This window comes from Sesamum indicum, linkage group LG2, assembly GCF_026168435.1.
Source record: "Sesamum indicum cultivar Baizhima isolate 11 linkage group LG2, ASM2616843v1, whole genome shotgun sequence".
Taxonomy (NCBI): Eukaryota; Viridiplantae; Streptophyta; class Magnoliopsida; order Lamiales; family Pedaliaceae; genus Sesamum; species Sesamum indicum.
The window spans coordinates 17,999,095-18,024,234 of NC_142658.1; the positions used below are offsets into that span (position 1 = coordinate 17,999,095).

Consider the following 25,140-nt stretch of genomic DNA (forward strand, 5'->3'; position numbering starts at 1 on the left):
CTAAAATGAAGGAATATTTTAAATTAAAAATTGGAAAAAAATAAATTTTTAAGCATACAAGCGTAAAAGCATGCAGAAGAGAGCCGTTGCTCACTAGGCCTAAGTCATTAATTTAAAGAAAGTAGGAGGGCATATCCGCAAATTCTCTAAGAAAACCCGGAAATAATCGGATGCTCCGAAGGTCCGGAATCGGATCGCGATATTTCGGTGTCACGCTAAAGTTACCCATAGCAGAACGTCACGGACGCCACTCCATTCCTCAACCCCAATTTCACTTGCGCTCTGGGTTCCGCCCTCCTCCTCTCTGGCAAAAACACTGAATCAGCAAATTCTACCACTATTCTGCTTCAATTATCGCTGCGAAAGGTACGTATTCTATTTCGGCATCTCATTATAGGTTTTGTGGTTTTGATGGAAGTTCATGGAAAAAATATCCAAATCATAGAAGGGAATATATATGAGAATTAGGGTTTGATTGAAATTCATATTAGGGTTGGAGGTTTTAGGGAGAAATGAAAAGCCGGTCGCATCGGCTTCCAATATCGGAACCCCACCACGACGACTGGGTGGATGGGTCATGGACGGTGGACTGCATTTGCGGTGTGAATTTTGACGACGGTGAGGAGATGGTGGACTGCGATGAGTGCGGGGTTTGGGTGCACACGCGCTGTTCGCGCTATGTCAAGAGTGAGAAATCTTTTTCTTGCGATAAGTGCAAGAGCAAGAACAGTGGGAGTGGCGGTGGTGCTGGTAGCGGCGGCGTGCGGAATGACAGCGAGGAGACGGAGGTGGCGGAGTTTCTAGTCGAGTTGCCCACCAAGACGTTGAGGATGGATAATCCGAATCCAGCAAGAAACTCGATGTCGCGTAGGCCATTTAGGCTTTGGACTGACATTCCAATGGAGGAGAGGGTTCACGTGCAAGGGGTGCCTGGTGGTGAACCTGGGTTGTTTTCGGGAATGAAAATGTCTTCGGTGTTTGGTCCTGAGTTATGGAAATGTACTGGCTATGTTCCGAAAAAGCTTAATTTCAGGTATACTGAATTTCCATGTTTGAGTCATGGTAAGATCGAGGAAAAGAAAGAAGAGGAGCTGGATAAGACAAGTGGTGAAGATAATGCACATCAAGCTGATAATAATGCTGGGGTGTTATTCTCTTTCACAAAGGAGAATGAGAATACCTTGCCTACTCCAATAGTGGATTCTCATGGTGTAAAAAGCCCCGATGAAGGCGGTGGGTGTCATGAGGTGGTGTCTTCAAGACAGAAGAAGTTGGATGGTCAAAATCTGGATTTTGGATGCCCTGAAGATAGCATGAAGAAGGAGAGTATCTCAGTGCCCATTGTATTGCACTCTGGAAAGCGCAAGAAAGAGGAACTTAAGGATCAAAACGTAAAGAAAAAGGGGAGGACTATCGAGAAAGAGGGAGATATCAGAAAGCGGGCTACTCATTCTTCCAAAGCAGGTGATTTGACATACATTTTGCTTTATCTAATCTGGATTATTCCGCATTGGCAATACATTATTGTGCTTGCTTCGCCAATTTGCTCAAGACATTAATGGTGGAATGCAGTTACTGCATGAAACATGTTTCTGCTGACCCATAAATTTTGTTTTTTCATCATACTACTAGCTTCAGCATGTGATGCAAAACACTTGGCATTTTCTCAAGACAGAGGCTCCAAGGCTGTCAGCGATGATACTCGATGCAGCAAAGATTTGCTTGGTGATCAGCTATCAGACGGTCTTGGTGAGTGTGCTACCAACTTAGCATCAAATGAGCATGGTCTAGAGTCCACCCTCAGAAATGATGTTTCAAGTGATGAAGTATCAAGGGGAGGGAATAGAGTAGATCAAGTACCTGTGGGATCTGAGAATTTCTCTAAAACCAATAATGGTGTGGAGTCATTGACACAACTTAATGGTTCCCGGAGCACTCCTGTAAAAGAAGAGGTGTGTATACACATTTTACATGATTGAATTCTTCAACTGATGACTTTTGCATGATTCAATCTTAGTTAAATGCAACTCTATTCAATATAGAGCTGCAGCTGACCAATTTATCTTTGCCTTCATAATGTCTGCATTGCGAATTGGAGTCTCAAGCATATTCTATTCAGGGCATATTTTGGGCCAGTTATCAGTCACTATAGATTTTTTCTTGTCCGTTATTCCTTATGGCTTTATTCTCGGCCTGCTTCTGTTAATATGTAGGATGTTGAAGTCACTTCAGAGAGAGGAGGATAGACTAGTTGATTGTTTATGACTTATAGCAACTGAATTCCCAAACTAAATTGGTCAATTGATTCCATTGGCGGTCATATTCTTGTCTTATTTCCATACCATCTCCTGTCAGAGATAGTTAAACAATATGTATAGGTTGATTTTGTTTATTATTGCTACTAATTCCTATTCCTAAGTTCTTTAAATTTCATTTGTATCTAGACTTTCTTAGTCATGACAAAGGGATATGTTTTGAAAGTTAATCCTGGATCCTGAAGTCAGAAGAACGACAATGGACGACAGGGGGGTTCGGAGTAGAAATTTTTACTACATCAACTTGTGGCAAGACTTTCTTATATGATTGATCTGTTGTAGCTAAAGCTTGCTTTTGAAACCATCTTAAGATTTTCCATATGCTGTTTGTTGTGCTGTTGTGTCGTGTGTTTCTATTTATATGTGACTCATGCTGTTTGCTATTCCATGTGTACTGTTTTTGGGGATGGCTTCTGTCACAATCCAGTTGTCTTATACACTCGCTTGATTTATTGTTTCAATATATACCCAGTACGGATAACATGTCATAGGACTTGGTGGAGAAGAAACATGTTGCATCTTATGGAAGAGTAGAAGCCTATTTGTAATTTTGCGGGCCATATTCTTGATAATATTGAGAAAATTTGTATCCATCATCGACTTCATTATTGTCAGCCAAGATGCACCCATTGCTTTTTGAAATTTTTATCTTCCAAGATAATATATAAGTCACGTAGTTAATGTGGATCTCTGGAGTTTTGTACATTGCGGGGATCTCTTTTCATGGTCAATTTTCATCTATGTTTCAGTCCACCAGTCCCATCTTATAGGTACTTTACTGAATCTGCAACATCATGTAAAATATTCTACTAACATCTGCAATTTAATTGTTTAATTAGGTTCCTGGAGATACTGCCAAGGGCTGTGGGGATGTTGGACGAGTTACTGGAGGAATTTCACATGAGGAGCGTGTGGCTGTGGATGTGGATATTGCTGGTACAGATGCTAACGAAAATAGAGATGGCCAAGATTCAGACATTGATGAGGCCTACTCACGCCCTAATAAGAAAATAAAAGGTGAACTAGATGCTGATGATCGTGGACGTTGTCATGTTGAGTATCCACCTCCGAATGATGTGAAGTCAGACTCCATGAAAGCCATCACTCAATATCCGGAATCGTCTCTTAAGGTGTTCTCTGAAGAAGGTAAAGTGATTGAGAAACCAGTCATAAGTTCAGAAGCTAGTGAACCCAAGATGCTCCATGCAAGCAGGAGCCAAACCCTGAGTACTAGAACAGATAAATCTGATGATTCACTTGATACTCTCTATCAATCCAAGCGAGAACCTACAGGTTCAGAAGGTCCAATGGCAGCAAGGAAAAGGTCTTTGGGACTTAAACATAGTTCAGAAGTGGCTGATGATTTGCTTAAATCAAATGGCACAGCCAGGAGTCATTCAACAGCTTCTTATCAGCGCAAAGCAGTGTTTTCTCTGGCAAAATCTGCTTCAACTTCAGGTGGTATTTCGTCCAAATCCTCGGACAATCGCGTGGCTGCAACTTCCCAAAACCCTTCTATTCACAATAGACAGAAGGAATTGTCTGAAAGCAATGCAGGAACTTTGAAAGAAAATGCTTCCGCTGATACAGTTGAGCATGAGGAAAAATGTGGGAGGCCAAAGAAATTAGTAAAAGAATCTTCGAAGTCGAACTCTTTGTCAAAAATATCAGACCCAACTAAATTGTCACAAACATCTGATTCCAAGAGATTGCTATCTGATTCAAAGGATTCCAGCATTCACTCTTCTTCTAAAGCACCATTAGTGCCGAATATGCCATCTAATCGTGTTTCTGGTGAGTGTGCCAGTACACTGCAGATTGAAGGTGCTTTAAATGTGCAGAACAAAGCTGCAGCTTCAGCTGTACCTGGCAAAAGTGAAAAGGTTTATCAGTCAGGCAGTCACCCGTCATCTAGAGGAAATGTGACTTCAATGAATGCTCTAGCAGCCTCGAATATTCCTGCAACCTTGAGCGATGAAGAGGTACAAAGCAATAACACAAACTTTCTCTTCTGTGTTTTAGTTTTTATTTTCCTTAAAACTTTACCCTTTATGTGCCCTGGCACCTGCAGCTTGCGTTACTTCTACATCAAGAACTCAATAGTTCTCCAAGAGTTCCTAGGGTGCCACGGATGCGTCATGCTGGCAGTTTACCTCAGTTAACATGTCCAAGTGCGACAAGCATGCTGATGAAGCGAACATCCAGTGGAGGAAAAGATCATGGCATGGTATGCCTACTTCGGTTTAGCTGTTGAGTTATCTTTTTGACCATTTTGGTTTGACTTATTGAAAACTAATTAGGCTTCTAGAAGGAGGACCAAGGATTTTTCTGGAGAAGGCTCGCATGGTTCTCTAGAGGCTGACAATGAAGCTAAGAAGATGGAGAGAAAGCCGTCTTCTCCAGATAACAGGAGGCGAGATTCTGGTTGCCCCGCAGATCTGCTTTCCAGAAAGGAAGCAGATGGTGGTCCAGTTAAAAGTGTGCAGTCCATGAAGAAAACAAATGTAAGCGGCTCTTTGTCATCACCCAGTGATTCCAATGGACACAATTTATTATCTAGTCGCTCCTCATCGAGGAACGCCTCTGATGATGATCCACGGATGGTTAGCCGTCTAACAAATCGAACTTTACCTGGTTTGTGCTCTTTCAGAACGAAATAGAATTGTTTTTCTAATACAGATCTAGGCACATGGTTCTCCCCTCACTGCAGGAGATGCTATGTTTTGTAGGTTTGATTGCTGAGATTATGAGTGAAGGGAAACGTATGACATATGAAGAACTCTGTAATGCAGTTCTACCGGTATGCTTGCATTCATAAATTAATGGTTGTCATCAAATCGATCTCTTTCTTTCTAAGTAATAAAGAATTTGATTTTTCTAGTTTGCTGGAGTAAGTTGTATATTTTTTCTGCATATTCTATAGCATTGGCCTAATCTAAGGAAGCATAATGGAGAACGTTATGCATATTCAAGTCACTCCCAGGCTGTACTTGACTGCTTAAGGAATCGAAGTGAATGGGCTCGATTAGTTGATCGTGGTCCAAAGGTACTTTTCTGCAACCTTTCTCTACACTCACGAGGATGTTAGAATAATCACATGTTGACTGGCAGTTTGTGTACCTATATTGAAAGTTACTATATATTTTCTGACATTGCTGCATTATCAGATGCTTTTTGCAACGAGTTTCTCAAAAATTGGTGTGGTAATATGTGTAATTGAGGTCTCTTCACTCTGAACTGTCATCTTTTTACATGGTTTGGTTTAATGGAATTGCTGTTATATTTCTATAAACAGAATCCAAATAAAACTGAAGGCCTGTAAATGAGGTAAGGTATTAATCTATACAAACCCACACAGACCCCTTCAGATCCACATCGTTGCTTAGTTTAACTTTACTCACCACAAAATCTCCACCCGCCCCCAACCTAAACCTAGTCAATTGCTTTTAGGCCTGTCCCCTCCTGATCAACTATAACTATTAGAATCAGTCTGAGCTGGTTATTGATACCAATAACATCTACTTGCGTGTTGACTTGGTCAAAAAAAAGTAAACAACTTAAGGTTATGGGATCTGATAAGGGAACATTGTTTAATTTTGACCAAATTAATCCAGCCTGTACTTCAGTGAACATCCCAGTCTTAGCCAAGAGATCACTCATCCAGCCCATTCCTGTGCAAATTTAGGAAGAAAGGTTTGCTGGAAGGGAGTGGCGTCAAGGTAGGATTGGCCCAACGCTGAAACAAGAATAAGAAAGGGTGATGGAGAAGGTGAAAAGAGAAGAAACAGAAAGAGTTGGGAAAAGTAGTAAGCGAAAATAAGGAGAGAAAACTACATATGCTTTTGGCTCCAATATTAGCTGTAACTTTAAATTTTCCCCAGTCATGAGCATCACAAATAAGGTTTGGATCTTTGCCCTGCATGTTTCTGTTCTGAGGCTTAGGCCCATCAGATCTCAAGATGCGTAAGATTGGGTCTGCCAAATTGCCTTTAGGTGTATCTAGCATGGGACATGTATAGAAAGAGTAAGGTGGTATCCATATATAGGCCTAGCCAACATTTTATTTTTATGACCATGAGTATATAAATATAAATATTGGGTGTGTATGATTCAGGAAGCCAAACTTTTTATCTAGTTACTCGTAGCACTGCATTCTGTTCTTGGGCGCGCTACTCCAGGGATACCGTGGTTCTTCCAGCCTAACAATGATACCATATTTCAATGATTTGTATTGACATGAACAACAGTTCCAGAGAAAAGCAAAGACAAACTTAATACTTGTTTCAACTTTTGCGAATTTGTTTAAACCTCCAAGTTAATGAATGTGGAGGTGGGAGATGTCTCTCATATTATGACTTTCAAGCCTTTTTCTACCGCAAGGGAAGAAGAGAAACTGAAGCATGCTTATGCTAATTGGTAGAAGAACCAGGGACTTCCATTGACAAATATATGAGGTATAAAATGTTATCGCCTTTAGCATCTTTGTGTATTGGTAGTGTCATGCTGAGACACAAAGGAATTTTCCTCGTAGCTTGAGAGGGGAGGTAAGTATCCGGATTTTTTATTTTCATGGCATGATGTGCAAGTTTGAGCTCTGGACGGCTTGATGGAGCATGGGCTAGACACTTTCTTATTTTTATGGTGTGATGTGCGAGGTTGAGCTCTGGCCTGTTAGATGGATCCGAGTTAGACACTTTCTAGTGAACAGCTGGTATCGTACTAAATATTTTATGTGAAATCACACTGATTAAGACCCCTCCTTTCTTTGCAAAAGGGTGAACCTCAATAAGTGAATCAATGTCTAACTTCCTTAGCCACTGTGCCAACATGACAGTTTTCAGTTTTATAATCCCATCTTTCCTTGTTGAACCTTTTTTCAATTTCTATTGGTGTGTAATTGAGCATATAAAGTCTTTAAACTGCATCAGTGTTTACACTTTTGGTGGCTGAGTGGTTGGGTAGCTCATCTTCCTCTGTTCCCTTCGTCACTTGCTCTGAGTATTGTGTGTGGGATGGTATTCTTTGTGGATGATTAGTTTATTAGTTTCTAATGGATACATAAGTGAACTTATGCAAAATTGGCATGAATATGCTATGTTACTTAAGTTGGTCGCTGTGTGAATTGACATTTGTTGTTGCAACAAATTGGTAAAGAATTCTGTTGGTTTCCGAACTAACACTTTTTTAAGCCTTACTTCTATGTTTGAATTATATCACCATATAAACTGAGTCCTGTGAGTTTGAATAATTCTGTTGCAGACGAGTGCGAGCAGAAAGCGACGCAAACTTGATGCTGATTCCATGAGCATCGAGTCAGAGGATAATGAAGAGAACAGAGTGAAAAATGCGAAGGATGTTGGGAGTAAGAGTTTTGAGTCACACCAGGAAGACTTCCCAAAAGGTAAGCGGAAAGCCAGAAAGCGCAGGCGACTTGCTTTACAGGGAAGAGGTATCGTCAGGAGGAGACGTAGGGCTGATGTTGTTAGCGACGACGAAAGTGAGTCCTTTTCTAATTCTAGTGAAGACAGTATGTCCAGTGAAGAAGAAATACAGGGCGGCGGAACATCTATAGTTGGGAGTGAGGCCTCTGCGAGCTCAGATGAGGTCCGGTAGATCTTATCATAGTAAAATGCCCTCATGTATGGCTGAGCTTCTTGGCTCAACTTAGTCAGCAGCTGCTTGGTCTTATTTTGGTGTAAGTTCCCATAGCGTGTAGAATTGTCTGCTTAAATACCTCATACACCTTTCTGTGCTATCTGCTTTAGTGTTTGATGAAGTAGAAGGTTCCCGTCGGTGTAATGCTGTTGTAAATATAGGATGCATAGTCTGAATGTGGCCATGTAAGGTTTCTATTCGTTAGTCATTAGTATAACTAGAGTAGTCTGTAATTAGAATCTTCAACCTAGAGTTGTTTGTTCTGCTTGAGTTTTTAGGTTTAGCAATCTTATCCTCAACCTGCATTGCCTTTGTATGAAACTTCATTGAAATATTAGCAAATGGGAAGCAGAAAAATCTAAACGGGATGCTTTGGTATTGGTGAAGTAGAAAAAGAGGATCCATCTATATAACTCGTTTCTTGAATATCTTTCCAGTTGATTGGTTTCTTCCCCATGGAGGACCTGTCAATGTTAGGGCTCATGGATATTTCTTGATTGTGTGGTTTGAGCGTCTTGAGACACTTGATTCTCGTGATCCTTGGATGGTTTTTCCATGTGTCGCTTTATTTTCAAATTGGATGAGATCTTCGGGATAAAATAATCTACCTATTCACAGGGATATGTCTTTGTAATTTTTATTGATTCATTTCTTTTGGGGGCAAAAGTTTTGACATTCACCTTTTATTTTAACATAATTTTATTTTAAGGTAAAAGTATCCCTTTCCCTTCGTCTTTTATACCATATCAAAAAGTTTAAGTAATTGTTATTTCCTTGTAAACACGATCAGAATTAAAATTTTAGAGCTTTCAATGACAAAAACTAGAATTTATTTAAATATATGAAATATTTAGATATATAGAACAAGTTTGGGACCGGATATCTGGATTTGTACTCTGAGCATCTGGATGAATATGATCATACATGTACCCAAAAACGCGGCATTGTAGAAATGTTGAGGTTGAGAACACATAAATAATTATAATGTTTGTTGGATGGCTCGCACATATATATTCTTATCTTATGTTGAATAACTAAATGAGGGATAATTCTGAAAAAATACAAAAATGTCTACATATAAATGTTTTAAGTGTCAGATTCATACAATTTTTATCACTTCTTTCACTTCAAATAATTTCAAGTTTTTTAAGCTTTTGAAATTGTTTTTCTTGAATAATTTGTTTACCGTTTGAGAATCCCACTACAACATTTAATAGTTTTTTACCTAATACATTTATTGAATATTTCTTATTAAAAAATGACACTCATACGTTGAATATGTATAAACTTCACATTACATATATATATATATATATACTAGTTTTCATCGCACATAGTTTCCGTGAGCATATAAAAAGAACTTTGATGTGAGATAATAAAAAATATAAATTATAATTGATGCATATGGCCCAAGGAAGAGCAAAAGGATCCAGGGCCCTCATAGACAATCCGACAACACATGAAGGGAGTGACCACCCAAGATATTTAAGAACATAGCCCAAAAATGTGGCCCAAACAGTGACGGCCGGCCCAAGACCCATGTTTAAATGCCCCTAGCCTAGTAAGATCAATAGAGGATAAGAACAGATTGTGGCATATTTTAATAACTTCTATTCATTTCACCTCATAATAGGGCGCACGTGCAGACTCCCATTGAACGAGGACACTCCCCCTATAAATACAGGTTTGATTCCCAAATGGGAAAACTTTCCAAACTTGTTGTCAAATCTCATTTTGCACTCCCTTGGAATTTTGAACACGATTTTATCTTATGAATTTATTCATTATACTTTGATTCTTAATTACGATTCACTTCTTTATGCTTAAATATCTCTTAAATTCGATACTAACTTGAACGTCGGAATGCTAATATGTTGTTTTGCAACTCTATTCCTGAAATTTTTTTATTCGTTGGCCCAAATCCAGTACCGAAGTCCAAGCTTATTGGACCTGTGCTAATTTCATACGCGTCAATAATAAATATAAAGAAGTAAGGTGAGAGAGAAATGTGGGGTAGTGAGTAGTTAAGAGAAAAAATAATTATAAAATTATTTAAAGTATTGAAATTACTAATCTGACCAAATATTTCCAAAGAGAAGCAATGAAATGAAGGATAAATTGGGGCATACTAAAATTAGTATGATCAAAATATTTTCTTTTATAATAGTATATTATATATTTCAAAGATATTTTACATACACAAAATTGCATACCTTCAGTATAATATAAAATATAATAATTATTTACAACAAAAAAAATTCACAATATTATAAACTATTCCTCACATCTGCCTAATTTTATTGGACAGTTACATAATTAATTATAAGATAATCGTTATGAGAGACGCGATTTTTGAATAATTGATTTTCAAAGAAAGTGATAGTGGCGTTTGAATTTATTATATCTTAATATATTATGCAAATACGGCTAAATTTCAAAATTGGCTTTATTATAAAGGTCAGCAAGAAAATTACAAAAAATTTAATCAAATAATTAATAAATAGGTAAAAAATAATTCCAGTGCTATTAAACGTTATATATTTTCTTTATATCGAAATGTAACAATAATGTATTTTTATCTTCTAACTATGCTAATAAAGAAAAGAAAGATCCTCTACACTTGTTAAATAACAGTTAGTGACACAGTTAAATTAATTTTTAAATGTCAATTGTACCCCTAACGGGATAATTTAAAAATTAACTGTAATTACTTTTTAGATTGTTTTATTTTATTTCTTTCCTTTTTTGAAATGTGATTTACTGATTTTTATATTTTATTTTTATTCATAATATATTATAAATTATGAAAAATTATTTATTATATGTATGTATGGTTAGAGTGTCACCACGGCTAATATTGTTATAAAGAAAAGATGTATTATGAACATAAAGTCGATTTTGACACCTTGCATCAATTCAATTAATAAGATAATTGGCTTATTCAGTGTCCAAAATTTATGGTAAGTTTTTTTTTATTTTTTATTTTATCTATATTGATATAAAAAGAAAAGGCATTCCACACTCACAAACGGCGGTTAGTGACACCGGTGCACCAATTTTGTGTGAAGTAAAAAATGTCTTTATGATAAAATAACTAACTTATTCAACTTTCAAAATTTACATTAATTGATAAATTATTATTTTTTTCTTTCTTTCTTTTTGTTAATGTAATGTACTGGTTTATATATTTTACTCTTATTTATAAAATATTTTAAAGTGTGAAAGATTATATATTATATGCACGTAGGAACGATGTGCCATAACAGCTAGTGTAAAAAAAGAGCTTCTGCACACTCACAAACGACGGTTAATGACACCGCTGCACCATTTTTTTTAAAGTAAAATATGCCCTTTCATAATAAAATAACCAACTTATTCAACTTTTTAAAATTTATATTAATTTAAAATATTATTTCGTTCTTTCTTTTTATTAATATAATGTACTGGTTTATATATTTCACTCTTATTTAAAATATATATTTTAAAGCGTAAAAATTATTTATTATAAGCACGTAGAAACGATTGCGCCACAATGACTGGTATCTATACTATTATAAAAGAAAACCTTTTGGTTTACCAACTCTTTAAAACCCAATTTTACCCTTTATTCATTTCTTCCCTTTAGAAAATTTGTCAAATTAGTAATCTTAATATCTTTTAATAATGTCACAATTATATTTTTTTCCTCTCAACTACCCACTACTCCACATTTTTTTCTCACTTACTTTTCCATATTATAATAATATATTAATTTCATAAATTTCTTTTTTCTTATCATCTCACACAAGAATCTTTTTTATATGCTCACAGAAACAGCATGCAACGATTACTAGTACTATTATAAAAGAGAACCTTTTATTTTACCAATTTTTAAATACCTAAATTTACCCTTAAATTCATTTCTTTCCTTTCAAAACAAATTTGGTCATAATAGTAATTTCAATTAATGATCTCATAGTTTTATAATATTTTTTTTCTCTCACCCACTACTCCATGTTTCCCTATCCAAACTTCTCCATGTTTGTTTTTTTTTAACAAATTTCTATATTTTTAATAAACTTATAATTTTCTTAAAATAAATAAACTTACAATTACAATATTTTTTTTTTCTGTCACCTCACCCATATTTTTTTATTCTCACAAACTTTTTTCTTTCTCTCCATCTCACATCACAGTTTTTTAAATGCTTACAGGTACCTCGTTTTCTATATGTTTACAATGACGACTAGTTATTATAAAGAAAAGAGATGTTATAAACACAAAGTCGCAGTTCCAATACCACTGCACAAATTCAACTAATAAAATAATTAGCTTATTCAGTGTCCAAAATTTATAATAAGTTATTTACTTATTTATTTCTTTTTTATTGTAATTTAAAGTGTAAAAAATTATTTATTAAATACAAAAAAAATGATGTGATATTAATTTTAAAAGTAATTAATGAAAGAGAAGTCAAATGAAATAATTAATTAAAAAAATAAAATTGAGGTGACACTTAATTAATGATAGTATTCCCTTAAGGTTACTCAAAATTGCACCTTTCTAATATAGGTAATAATTTGTAATATATTTATTGCGCTTGTAAAATACAAAAGGTTGGTGCTCCAACAGTTTTGAAAAGGGCCAACTGCAACAAACGGCGGACGGTTGAAAAATCGGGGAAAACTATAGATAGTGCTTTTCACGAATTTTCTCTCTCTAGATTTTCTCACTCCATGCTTCGATCGAACATCAAATTGGATACAGAAACCTTCTTCCCTGTAATCTAGGGTTCTCCGTTTCCCTCTCCAAATACACATACGAATGTACAGTTTTCTGTTTGTTGTTTTTATTGTTTGTTTGTTATTATATGAGTACAATGTCTTCAACATTTCAGAGTTTTGACATTTCAAATTGATGTTGTGATGTGGCTATCGAGATTTCTGATATTTTGTTGGATGTTTTGGTGTCGGATTGAATTGCAGAATAGATCATGACGATTCCAGATTCGTCGAGTTATCATTACATGATGGAGAATGGATCGTTAGAATTGCCATGCAAGCCGGAGGAAGAGAAGAGGATTGTTCAGGAATTGACGGACAAAGCTGAGGCTAATTTGCGTGAGGGAAATTTGTATTACGTCGTATCTAGCAGGTGGTTTTTACTTTTTAGGTTGCTTCTGATGGTTGATTGAGTATAAAGTGAACTCCATGATTCATATCTTAGGGTGATTATCATTGTTTACCCTTTTAGTGGGTTGTTCTTATGTTTCAATCTAGTTCTTTTGAGAAGTAGATTCTATTTAAATGTGCTTGAGCTTTGAATTATATTATTTAAGTGTTATTCCCGTCAAATTTTTAACTTCGAGTATGTTAAGCTAAAAGGTACTCAATTAGAAAGTTCCTGTCTCTCTCTCTTTTTTTAAACCTTAAGGAGTTGTAAACAGACATGATTTCAGTAATTGGCGAATAGCATCTTGCTTGTGTAAATAAGCCTATTATTTTCGAGGTTGATTGGATTTATTTTCCTATGTGTTTAATGTTAATGGCATGCTTCAGAATTATGTTCTTATTTGTGATTGGAAGTAGCAAGGTCATTAGCCAATTGAATGTGGTTGATTGATTGAAGATAAAAGGTTTACTCATTTAGGAAGCAGAACTCCGCAATTGGACCTCTTGCTCATTATGCCGGAAGGGAGGGGAAGTAGAAATAAAGAGAGAGAAATAGGGGAAGGCAGAGAAAACTAGTTTCTTGCTCTCTTCAGCCTACATACTGGTTAATGCTATCTCTGTACAGGAATTGTCTTCCTTTCTGGCTGATTTATTAGGAGATGCAAAAGTTGAACTGGATATGGTACTTCCACTTCAAGCATGTTGATGTATGTACTGTTTAAGTAGGCCTCTGTACGCCATTTACACTCCACCTTCCTAGCCAAACATTCACTCATGACTCTTATGCCAGAAGAAATTTATAGAAGAGTTGAGACAAATTCCTCCTCCTCTCAATGTAAATTCTGCATATGCATGTAAACAAAAGTAAGTACTGAATCTGCATGAGTATGACCCCGTTAAGGTTATTATATGGAGTGTTGTTAAACAGGGGCAGGGGATCTGTTGAGATCCTCAGACCTGCTACTTTCGAATTCTTGAGTAATTTCTTTTAAACTTCTGGGTGAAATTGGAAGACTGTCCAATACTTTTTTGGACATCAAAGAAAACTTATTATGCTTCCCTAAAATTGTTTGAATGGATGATTTACCTTGTTATTTTATGGTGTATTTCTGGAGCCTGTCTTTGACTCCCAATTTTCTGTTGCAACGAATATTCTAGTTTTCAGATGGAAGGTTTAGCATTGCTGGCCGATTTCCAAGTAAAAGAAATGTTTAAAGTATGCAGACAATTATGCATTTATGTTACTCTGTCCCTTTTTCTACAGGTGGTTCAAGGCCTGGCAAAGGTACACTGGGAAAATAGAAGATGGGTATCCATTTGAAGGACATTCTACTGAATCACAATCTGCGACACCATCAAATATAGAAGGTAGACCTGGACCAATTGATAACAATGACATTGTTGTAAATGAAGTGGAGAATAAAGATGATGGCCCGCAGCTTCTGAGAACTCTGGAAGAAGGGCGTGATTATGTATTAGTTCCACAAGAAGTCTGGCAGAAGCTTTTGAAGTGGTATTTATTATGACTGGGATCTCCGTTTTTATTCCCATTTTCCAACGATTACCACTATCATGCGGAAAGAGAGGGTTCAATGGCTATGGTCAATTGTAAACAGTTTTTTCTGAAACCTAGTAAATTTCTCCTTTCACCTCGACATAAAGAAAAAGATTTCAGTAGAGACAATGGCAGAGGGCAACCTACAGCATGTTGCCTGTGAGCCTGGGCTGTATATATTTTGCTGTTCTCCACATGTTGTATTTGTTGAATTCTTGTGTCTTTTGTCCAAAGGTACAAAGGAGGGCCGGTGTTGCCACGGAAGATGATTTCAGTTGGAGATCAACATAAGCAATTCATTGTCGAGGTCTTTCCTTTGTGTCTCAAGTTAATTGACTCCAGAGACCAGAGTGAAGTAGTTATAATACTAAGTAAAAAGGTACATCTTCTGCCTACACTTTGATACTTTTCTGATGTTGGGAGTTGTCATGTAGCCTTTGGAGATATAAATATTTGTTTTAACATTATTAATTTTACCATCTCAGTTATATAAGTTGGTGGTGGTTGTTTTCTCAATTATGTTTATCAGTGTAATTTTTCCCTGTAACCTCAGTGCATGACAGGAGCACACTGAGAGTTGCTTATAAATTTGTGCTTATCTAATACTTTCCTTTTATTATTCACATCTTGTCTAAGTTTGATTATGTACTATTCGTTTTACCTTGAATATTAATGTTCAAACTCTTTAAATGTGCGCCTGTATTTGTCAGAGCTTTGTGTACTTGCATACACTTGCTTGTATAGATACACTTGATGATGTTTATTTGGCTTAAGGTTAGGAGTTTAGTGATGTCTTTTCGGTTCTAACAGGTTTCTTTTCATATCTGTTGAATCCACACATCCATGTGAGGTTGATGTATTGTGCAAAGAGAAATGTCTTCCATATTCTTTATGCCCTTGATCAAGCTCTTCATTGATTTATTCTAGTTAAAGTCTTTCTTTTGAATGTCTGAACTCTGAGTAATTCTTGCTGATTTTGTATTTCAGGATTCTGTACATAACCTCTATGAAAAAGTATGTCTACTCAAAGGTTTAGACACAGAAAAGGTGTGTTCATAGAGTACAGTATTCCTCAGTGTGGTTATGTTGGAAAAAATCATGACTTTGTTGTCGCTTTCTGAATTTTGTACAGGCATGTATCTGGGACTACTTCAATAAGCAAAAGCATACAATACTAATTTCTTCAAACCAAACCCTGGAGGAGTCTAATCTGCAGATGGATCAAGATGTAAGCTCATGATACTTGCTAATACAGTTATGCTTTCTTCTCCTTAATACAGTTTTTTATAGAGTTATCTATCCAACTACAGAATCTGTGGGTTATTCTGATATATTTTACATAATCCGTTTTCTCGTTGTACATCACCAAGGCCCTTCTCTTGCTATATTGGATAGGAATACGATTTTGAAGTTTGTAATGACACTAAGCAAGACGTAGTTGACAAGGAGCACTTTTGATATGCTGAGAAATTTTTCTTGGGAGTTCGACAATATTGATGATATCAATGTCAATGATTATATCAGAGATAGAAAACCATCCAAAGACTCAGCTTTTACCTTGAAAATTTTCCTTCTTCAATAACTAATTCTTCAAGATATACAAGGGTCAGAAATCTGTGACCTCTGTCTACTAATATGCATTTCAGTGGATTCTTTCTTCTGAGAAACAGTAATTCAGAACCGCTGTCTGAATCCTTTTCTATTTGACTTTATTCATTAAAAGTTCTCAATCAATTTGGCTTACAATTGAAACAATTATGGATGACATATTTCCTGAATTTATTGAGGGGTAGGATCACTGGTCACCCTTACATGGTCCCACAAGAAGATTTATCTTTAGCGTCTCTTTCCAGAGTTTTATTTTTTTGTCTTGGTTTTCTTACATGTTCTATGGAAGGACTGTACCCTTCATGTTTTCTGAAGGCCTTCTTTCTTTGTTTGGTAGATTCTTCTTGAGGTGGCAATTGATGGATCCCAAAAGTGTTTGACTGGAAATAGCTTAGCATTGGTCCAAGTGGAACCTATAAAATCGACGTCTTCGATTGCTGGTGATCCAAATATGGATGATGGATACGAAAGTTTGAAGTCTGTAACAAGGGGGGATAAGGGAGGTCTGGCAGGATTGCAAAATTTGGGGAACACTTGCTTCATGAATAGTGCTCTTCAGTGTTTAGTTCATACACCACATCTTGCTCAGTACTTCTTGCAAGACTATAGTGATGAGATCAACAGACAAAATCCTTTAGGAATGCATGTATTTGCTCTGACATTACTTCATGAAAGTTTGTTACTTGACCTATTGCTGCATCCTTATGGCTATTTTCATATGGCAGGGGGAGCTTGCGCTTGCATTTGGTGACTTATTGAGGAAACTCTGGTCTTCTGGGCGAACTCCAGTTGCACCTCGTGCATTTAAGGGGAAACTTGCCCGTTTTGCTCCTCAGTTTAGTGGGTATAACCAACATGATTCACAGGTTAGTTTGTTCCCGTTCTGGAAGCAAGATATTCTAGTGATGTCTGCAGTTGTATAGTACTTTTAGAGATAATTACACTCTCCTCCTTTGAGGTTTGGTATAATTATATATAGACCCCATGTGGTTTGAAAAATTACATCTAGCATTCTGGCACCCCTGAGATTTGCTTCCATCCAACAAATAAGTCCCTCCGTTAGTCAAAATTTACCGAATTTGTTGATATTAACAAAAAAAATGAGAAAAATTCTATATTCACCCCTGATTTATTTATTATTGACTTATTGTAGGATAAATAAATTTTTTTATGATCAAATTACCCTCATACGTCTTCACACGTTAACGCATGTGAGGAGGTATATCTTCATCGTTTGAAGGATACTTTAGTTTGAAAAAATATTGTTTGACCTGCAATAAGTCAGTAATCAACTAATCGAGCGTAAATATAATTTTTCATTCATTTTTTGTTAATATTAGCAAATTCAGTGAATTTTGACTAACGAAGGGACTTATTTGTTAGACGGAAACAAACTTTAGGGGTGCTAGATATAATTTCTCAAACCACAAGGGATTTATGTGTAATTACACCAAACCTTAGGGGAGGGGAGTGTAATTATCCCTACTTTTTACTTTCTCATATTTTCTTAAGGGTCTGTTGACAATTGATATTTTATACAATTTTTTCTGCTAAATTGCCCGTGTCTTAAGGGATTTTAAAACTGACCCCACTTTTCATTAAAAATTGTAAATGAAAGCCAAAATTATTGCACAAAAGTCCCTCACACTTTAACAGTTGACCATCTTTTGATGGCAAAATTACAACATTGGTCCCATAAGATTGGGCCATTTCAACTTTGGTCACACGCTTTATCTTTTGGTTAGATGTTCCATTAAGAATGGCAGCGTTGGTCCAAAAACATATCAATTTAGTCATTTATTCACTCCGCCAATAGTTCACAACCCACACAATTTCACGTGGTCGTTAGCTGGTGATTTTTTGGAGAGAAAATCACCACACGAGCCTCAAAGCCTAAGACGTAAAAAAAGAGAGTTTACTAATGCTCCCGAAAACCTCTCCAAATCCACCCAATTGGTTTGGCTTTCTACTACATATGAGATGATGTGGTGATTTTTCCATCCACAAATCACCAGCTAACGGCCAAGTGAATATCACGTAGGTTGTGCTATTGGCTTACAATGGCGGAGTGCCAAAAGGACCAAATTTGTTGTGTTTTTAGACTAATGATGCAAATATTAACTGAATCTGTGGCCAAAAATATAATTTCATAAAGTGTGGGACCAAAGTTTGAAATGATCCATTCTTATGGGATCAAAGCAGCAATTTTGCCTCGTTAGACCTACTAATTGCTTTGGGCGTGTAGGCTTATTCAATTTGATTAACCGAATTGGTTTTTTGGTTAATCGAAAATTCGGTCCTCCATTTATACCTAACTGGATTAGCTGGTTCAGTTTGGTTATAACTGATTTTTTTTCAGTTCAACCGAAAAATCAATTTTTATTAAAAAAATGCCATTTTAATGTTTTATCCAAATTTGCCATTTATTCTCTTATCTCAATAAGTTTAACAGTTTTTATGTTTTAAGTTTAAAAGTAAGTAGAAATTATATTATAATATAATAATATTTATATATTATGAATATAATTTTTGTATATTAATAAACTTTATAGAATTATAATATATATATATATATATTTTTTAATTTCGCTTATTCGGTCGGTTCGGTTAACCAAACTAGAAAACCGTAACCGACTGAATTGTAATGTTCTTTTTAAATAAAAAAGAATACCGAAACGAATTTGCCGTTCGAAATTTGATACGAATCGAAAATTCGATTTAGTCGGGTTTCGGCTGGTTAACCGAATTTTGAATACCCCTAAGAGCATGTGACTTTCACATTCTGGTCCGGTGTCAATATTTAAGAGCAGTTAGTGGGAGGAGCCTTTTGTGCAATGATTTTGGTCTCCATTTGCAATTTTTAACAAAATGTGGAGTCAATTTTAAAATCCCGTAAAGCGCGGGGTCAAGAATTAAATGACCCTATTCTGTGCGACTAACTTTGCAATTTTGCACAATTTTTTCATATGTTAGTTTGTCAAGAGCATAATAGATCTCATTCATTTTGTATGATAAGAAAAGTTGATGTTGGGATAAGGACGGTTCACTTAAGGTCCATTACACAAACAAGACTAGTAAGTTCTGGCTGCCTATTGATATCGCACCGGATATTTTATGATTCTAAGTTCAAATAATTTAATATTTGATCATCCCCTGGGAAATCCAAGAAGAGTATTGTATACCTTTTGCCGTGATATTTGGCTTTCATCAAATTATTTTTCTGGCATACGTTACGGTAAAATAGCATGGGCTATAAAAGAATTATATTTGCAGCTTTTACCTTTTTTGTCTGCTTGGTTTCCGGCTATGCATCTGAATCTGGATTTATTGGTAAGATCAAGAAATCATGTATTAAAGTTTCTAAAAGGATGATCTACAATTTGTCCTTAGGAACTCCTTGCCTTTTTGCTCGATGGGCTGCACGAAGACTTGAATCGTGTTAAGCAGAAACCATATATTGAAACGAAGGATTATGATGGAAGGCCTGATGAGGAAGTGGCAGATGAGTTTTGGAGATATCACAAGGCCCGAAATGATTCCATAATTGTAGATATTTGCCAGGTGAATAACTTGGTTCTATATTTGTTTCTGCCAATTCCCTAAATTACTTTCATCCTAAACTATTGCAGTTGCTTCTGTCAATTGCCAGAGTTGTTAATTCAAAATCAATGTTTAGTTGACTAATTTCTCCAGAAACTTTGCTCTTTTCATCAACTACGCGACACACGGTACTTAATTTAAATTGCTTCCACAGATAGTGCCACAGGTGCTGCAATTTTGAGTTGGCAGGGCTGTATTTTGGGCTTGATCACTGATTATGGATGAGATATTTTGGCATACTTAATATGCGTGCTTGAATATAATTTTTGCTCGGAAAATAGGTTTGTTGAAACGTGCAAATCACGACAGAATTTTAAATAGTTTTCATGTGTGAGAAAAATGTGAAATTGTTTAAAGTCTGGAAGATACTATATTGGAAGATGAGATTTGGATTTTTAGTTATTAGAATAAGTAAGGATTCCATATGTTTAGTTTTAGGGTATAATGGCATATATATCAATTGAAAAATAAATCTTTTAAAACTGTTATGGTATGTACTAATAAGAAAATTGGTTAACCTTTTAGTTATAAAAATGCCATCTAAAGGGGATTTCCTGACTTTTAGGGTCTTCTGCACACCATATAGAGTACAAACTTTATTTGGTCCAACTTTATAATTTAGATCCATTTCCAATTGCATGAGGCGTTTCTAACATTTGAGAATAAAAGACTTTTACTTTTTGCGGCTAGATAATGTTGGATAACCTCGACCAGATCAGTTTCGCTGCATGTTTTAACTAGAAACTGGTAGCTCAAAGATTAAGCTAATATCTGGATATGATTATGGATTAATGTTAAGGAGTTTACAAGACACGGTCTAGCTATATGAACAGTAGAGTTAACAGTAACTTGAGAAGAATTGTATGTTTGCTTACTTCTGTGGTTCGAATGGGATGGGAGTATATGATTGTTGAGCTGGAAGCATAGAATTAAAAGAGAAAAATGCATGCATATAAAGGAAAAATATTGTCAATTACAATTTTACTTTACATTCCTGCTGAGAACCGTGAAGGTACTCACATTGCCTTAATGACAATTTTGAATATATTGCCTTGTTGAGTTAAATAATTAAAGAAAAAGAAGAAAATCTTATTATAGACTTCAAAGATTCCTCCAGGAAGAAGACTATGCTTTAATCAGGAAACTACAACTACTAACGTCAATTTGAGGGCCAATAGACTCGAAAGATAAAGTAAGTAATGAAAAAAATATTAAATTTGACTCCTATCATGAATTGCCACAAAACAAAAGTTTTTCTAGAAAACGCCTAGCTTAAACTACTTGGAATAGAAAATAGTTATAACTTGTAAGTCAATAATATATATTTTCAGTTCTTTTCGAGCTGTATTAAACTTTTTGCTCTTCTGACAGCATTTCTACGATATTCCAAGTCTCCTTTATGAGCCTCTTGTACAGCTTGAATGATGCCCACAGGGGTTCTTGTTCTGTCAATCAGCAAGAGAAATGTATCAAGTGTTAGCATTTATCTTAGTTGTTGATTTTCAGGAAATGCTTACAGTAATCCAGAAACTTGGTGAAGAGTGTTGTTTGATACTTCTAAGTAGAAATTTGCTTCTGATTATCTCCCCGTATTAATTTCTGTGACAACAGTTTAATGCTGAAAATTTGTCAGGGTCAATACAAATCGACGCTGGTTTGCCCAGTTTGCAACAAGATATCTATAACATTTGATCCCTTCATGTACCTGTCTTTGCCACTTCCTTCAACAACTACTCGATCAATGACAGCAACAGTGTTTTATGGTGATGGGAGTGGCCTTCCTATGCCATTCACAGTTACTCTTCCAAAGCAAGGATGTTGCAAAGATCTTAACCAGGCTTTGGGCATTGCGTGCTGCTTACAGGACGATGAATACTTACTACTAGCCGAGGTAGACATTTTCTCAATTTATCATCTGCTGATGATATTGTGTAGATCTTTGCATTAATTCATACAAGTTTATTTGAAGCCAACTTTTGATCTGTAGGTCTATGAACATAGGATATACCGGTACCTGGAAATTCCATCGGAACCTTTGGCTACAATTAAAGATGACGAACATATAGTTGCCTACAGACTCCCGAAGACTGAGGCAAAGTTTACAAGACTAGAGATATGGCACCGGTACCAGGAAAAGTAAGTTCTCCTTTTGTTTGGTCTGTATATGAGATTTTATTTCCAGAAAAGACTTCATCTTTTAGGAATCATGTGCACTTGTTTGGTTTCTTTCACTATATAATAAACTTTGAAATATAAAGTTTCTTACAGGGCTGGCCTTTGCTTTGGTGCTGCAGATGATTTTCATGAAACCTCAGGCAACTTGTAGCTTTTCTTGCAATGCGTTGACCTTATACTGAACTTGCATTTTCTGGGGAAAAAATAATCTACTTTGAAAATGATGCAAGTAGGAGTGCTGTTGTAGCCACCATTCTACATTATTATAAAAGAAAAGCCATATTGCAAAACCAGGAATCTGGTTCTAGCCATAAAATTACTACTATGGATATGTTAGATAATTACTGATGGTTCTCACTTGTGTGAAAAGTTGTATATTTTTATGTGCGTATATCTGTTGTCCAAATAACTTCTCATTTTTCACCAATCGAGCTGCCGCCCCTGATTCGACTCACCGGCCTTCTTTGTCTTTGCATTACCCTAGTTCCAACATCCAAATAGCCATAGGAGAAGCTGAGCTAGCTAACCTAAGTCCGTAGCTAAAGTTCTCAAAAAAGAGTTCCCCTCGTATTGCAGGCAAATCCCCTTACTAGTAGTTCTGCTTAGCCCACTTGCCCGAGCACACTCTCAACTTGTAGATGCGCCAATCTCCCCCACGAGAACAGAAGTTGTGTTGGTTTAACCTTCTATTATTTCTTGGCTTGCTGACAATTATGCAAATGTTTCTTCAGTGAGCGGAAGCTGTTCTTGACACCACTAGTGACTGTCTTGGAAGATCCAAAGTCAGGATGTGATGTTGATCTTGCTGTTAACAAAGTGCTTTCCCCTTTAAGAAGGAAAGGACTTTTTACTTCAACAGCTACTGATAGTAGCAATGAAAATGGCCCTCCTTCGAGTGCAACAGAAGAGCAAACAAATGGTTGTAGTTCCCAGTTTGGACCTGCCACCCAATCAACTGAGGGAATGGAACCAGAGGGAATGTCTAGCAAGGAGTTGTCATTTCGACTTTGCGTCACTGATGACAAGGGTTATGGCTGCCAGCCTATAGTGAAGGATTCACCGATACAACCTAGTCGTTTGATCAAAGTCATGCTGGACTGGACTGAAAAAGAGCACGAGTTATATGATGCTAGCTACTTAAAGGATCTTCCTGAGGTTCACAAGTCTGGACTTCTTGCAAAGAAAACCAAGCAAGAGGTCATCTCTCTGTTTTCCTGCCTTGATGCATTTCTGAAAGAGGAACCTCTAGGCCCTGATGATATGTGGTATGTGGACTACATCCTAAACTGTAGTCCTGCTGCTAACTTTTGTTAAGTTGTGTATTTTTACCTTGTATCCCATTTTTAAACATTGAGTGCAGGTATTGTCCTCGATGCAAGGAACATAGACAAGCAAGTAAAAAATTGGATTTGTGGAGGTTGCCAGATGTACTTGTCTTTCACTTGAAACGATTCTCGTATAGCAGATGGCTGAAGAACAAACTCGATACATTTGTGAATTTTCCTATCCACGATCTTGATTTAAGCAAATACGTGAAGAGCAAGGATGCATCTGAAGGATCACATGTGTATGAGCTATATGCCATCAGCAACCACTATGGGGGCCTTGGTGGGGGACACTATTCTGCTTATTGCAAGGTAACACCTTATGCTGGACTCAATTTAGAATTGAAGTATTCAGTGCTGCTGATGATTATCAGTGTGTTACGTGACTTGGAACTTGTGATGACTGCATTGATTGCCCTGTTATTAGTCTTGTTTTTCATGACTGAACTTAGATTTTATCACATTTTCTTGCAGCTAATTGATGAGAACAGATGGTACCATTTTGACGATTCTCATGTTTCGTCCGTGAACGAGTCGGAGATCAAGACATCTGCAGCTTATGTGTTGTTCTACCAACGAGTTAAACATACTTCGGTGGAACAGCGGCCGAGCCATCAGAATTTCATATAAATTCTTGAAATCCATACGATTTTCATGCTATGCACTCGGTAAAGCAAATCCATGATGGGATTGACAACGTAGAATGCTGAGTTGTACCCCACGCAGACAAGCTTGGTGGGGTCTGTTTGACCAGGTTTAGAAATGCATTAATGGAGGTTAAATAGTTCTGCTTGAACAAGAGCACCACAGCATGGGACCTAGGATAAGGGTTAAATGCAAATTACTGTTATACGAAATGACCAAATCACTCATGTAAAAAAAATAGCAAATTATCCCTTTATATTTTTCATAATAAAACAATAAGCCCCTCACGCGATGTCGTGCCATTGACGCGTTATTTTTAGATATTTCTTTTTATTTTTAATAGCCGTTGGATATGCCTGAATCTAAAGCTTAAATTGAATTAATAAGATCAATGGTCCAGATTAAATTAAAATTGATCAACGGTTTAGATTAAAAGTATATATTTATGATATATAAATTACATAAATTTAATTAAAAATATATTTATGATATATTTTTATTAATTAAAATTATATATATGTATATATATAGAGAGAGAGAGAGAGACGGGTAAGGAGGGAGCGTGGGGAGGACCGGCGACGGCGAAGGGGGAAGGTGGAAGGGGCGGCGCCGAAGATGGGGAAGGGGGAGCGGACTGGGGTGGTCGATTGGGGGGGGGGGGATAGGGGATTGGGGGGTGGGTGGAAGCAGTGACGAGATGGGGGAAGTGGGGGCGGGTTGGGCGGCCGATTGGTGGGGGTCAGGCGGCGAATGGTGGATTGGAGGGTATGAAGAGGAAGAAAAGGTGGGGGATGGGTTTTTTTTTTTAATTTTTTAAAATAAAAATATATATTATAAATGTTATATACTATAATATTATTATATATTATATTTAAATAAAAAATAATATTTTATTCTTAAAAATCAATTAAAATTGCACTTAAAATGCATGTAGGTTACTTTTAGGATCAGTGGTAAATTACTTTATTTTTAAAAAAATAAGGGGATAATTTGATATTTTTTTTAACACAGGAGGATATTTTGTATATTTCGTTTATTACATGGGATGTCATGCATTTTTGCCCCGGGATAACATTATGTACAGTGAGAAAGTAGAATAATATATTTCTTTT

The 25,140-nt window shown here is 36.3% G+C and overlaps 2 protein-coding genes across 3 annotated transcripts; both read left to right on the forward strand.

Annotated features, from left to right (window-relative positions):
• The first annotated feature begins 208 nt into the window (after window positions 1-208).
• LOC105156064 (RING/FYVE/PHD zinc finger superfamily protein) lies at window positions 209-8,338 on the forward strand. Of its 2 annotated transcripts, XM_011072096.3 has the most exons (9): window positions 209-366; window positions 492-1,464; window positions 1,633-1,952; window positions 3,155-4,297; window positions 4,387-4,542; window positions 4,616-4,949; window positions 5,045-5,115; window positions 5,239-5,361; window positions 7,575-8,338. In XM_011072096.3, exons 2-9 carry the CDS (start codon window positions 513-515, stop codon window positions 7,926-7,928), a joined length of 3,453 nt encoding a protein of 1,150 aa, XP_011070398.1. In that variant the 5' UTR covers window positions 209-366; window positions 492-512; the 3' UTR covers window positions 7,929-8,338. The 2 variants fall into 2 exon arrangements, with proteins under 2 accessions (XP_011070398.1, XP_088733720.1); XM_088877594.1 differs by having other exon boundaries at window positions 229-1,464.
• Window positions 8,339-12,573: 4,235 nt separating this feature from the next.
• LOC105156065 (ubiquitin carboxyl-terminal hydrolase 10) lies at window positions 12,574-24,330 on the forward strand. Its single transcript, XM_011072098.3, is given in 15 exon segments — window positions 12,574-12,775; window positions 12,935-13,103; window positions 14,385-14,633; window positions 14,910-15,054; window positions 15,663-15,722; window positions 15,808-15,903; window positions 16,621-16,929; window positions 17,009-17,149; window positions 19,674-19,844; window positions 21,517-21,774; window positions 21,871-22,019; window positions 22,790-23,323; window positions 23,419-23,695; window positions 23,858-23,969; window positions 23,972-24,330. Coding segments are annotated over 14 exon segments (2,712 nt in total). The 5' UTR covers window positions 12,574-12,775; window positions 12,935-12,942; the 3' UTR covers window positions 24,022-24,330.
• Window positions 24,331-25,140: the final 810 nt, after the last annotated feature.

Coding starts and splice junctions, on each gene's coding strand:
- LOC105156064 (XM_011072096.3), top strand. CDS start 513: ATGAAAAGCCGGTCGCATCGGCTTCCAATATCGGAACCCCACCACGAC. Junction 1,465..1,632: donor TACTCATTCTTCCAAAGCAG/GTGATTTGACAT, acceptor TCATACTACTAG/CTTCAGCATGTGATGCAAAA. Junction 5,116..5,238: donor TCTGTAATGCAGTTCTACCG/GTATGCTTGCAT, acceptor CATATTCTATAG/CATTGGCCTAATCTAAGGAA.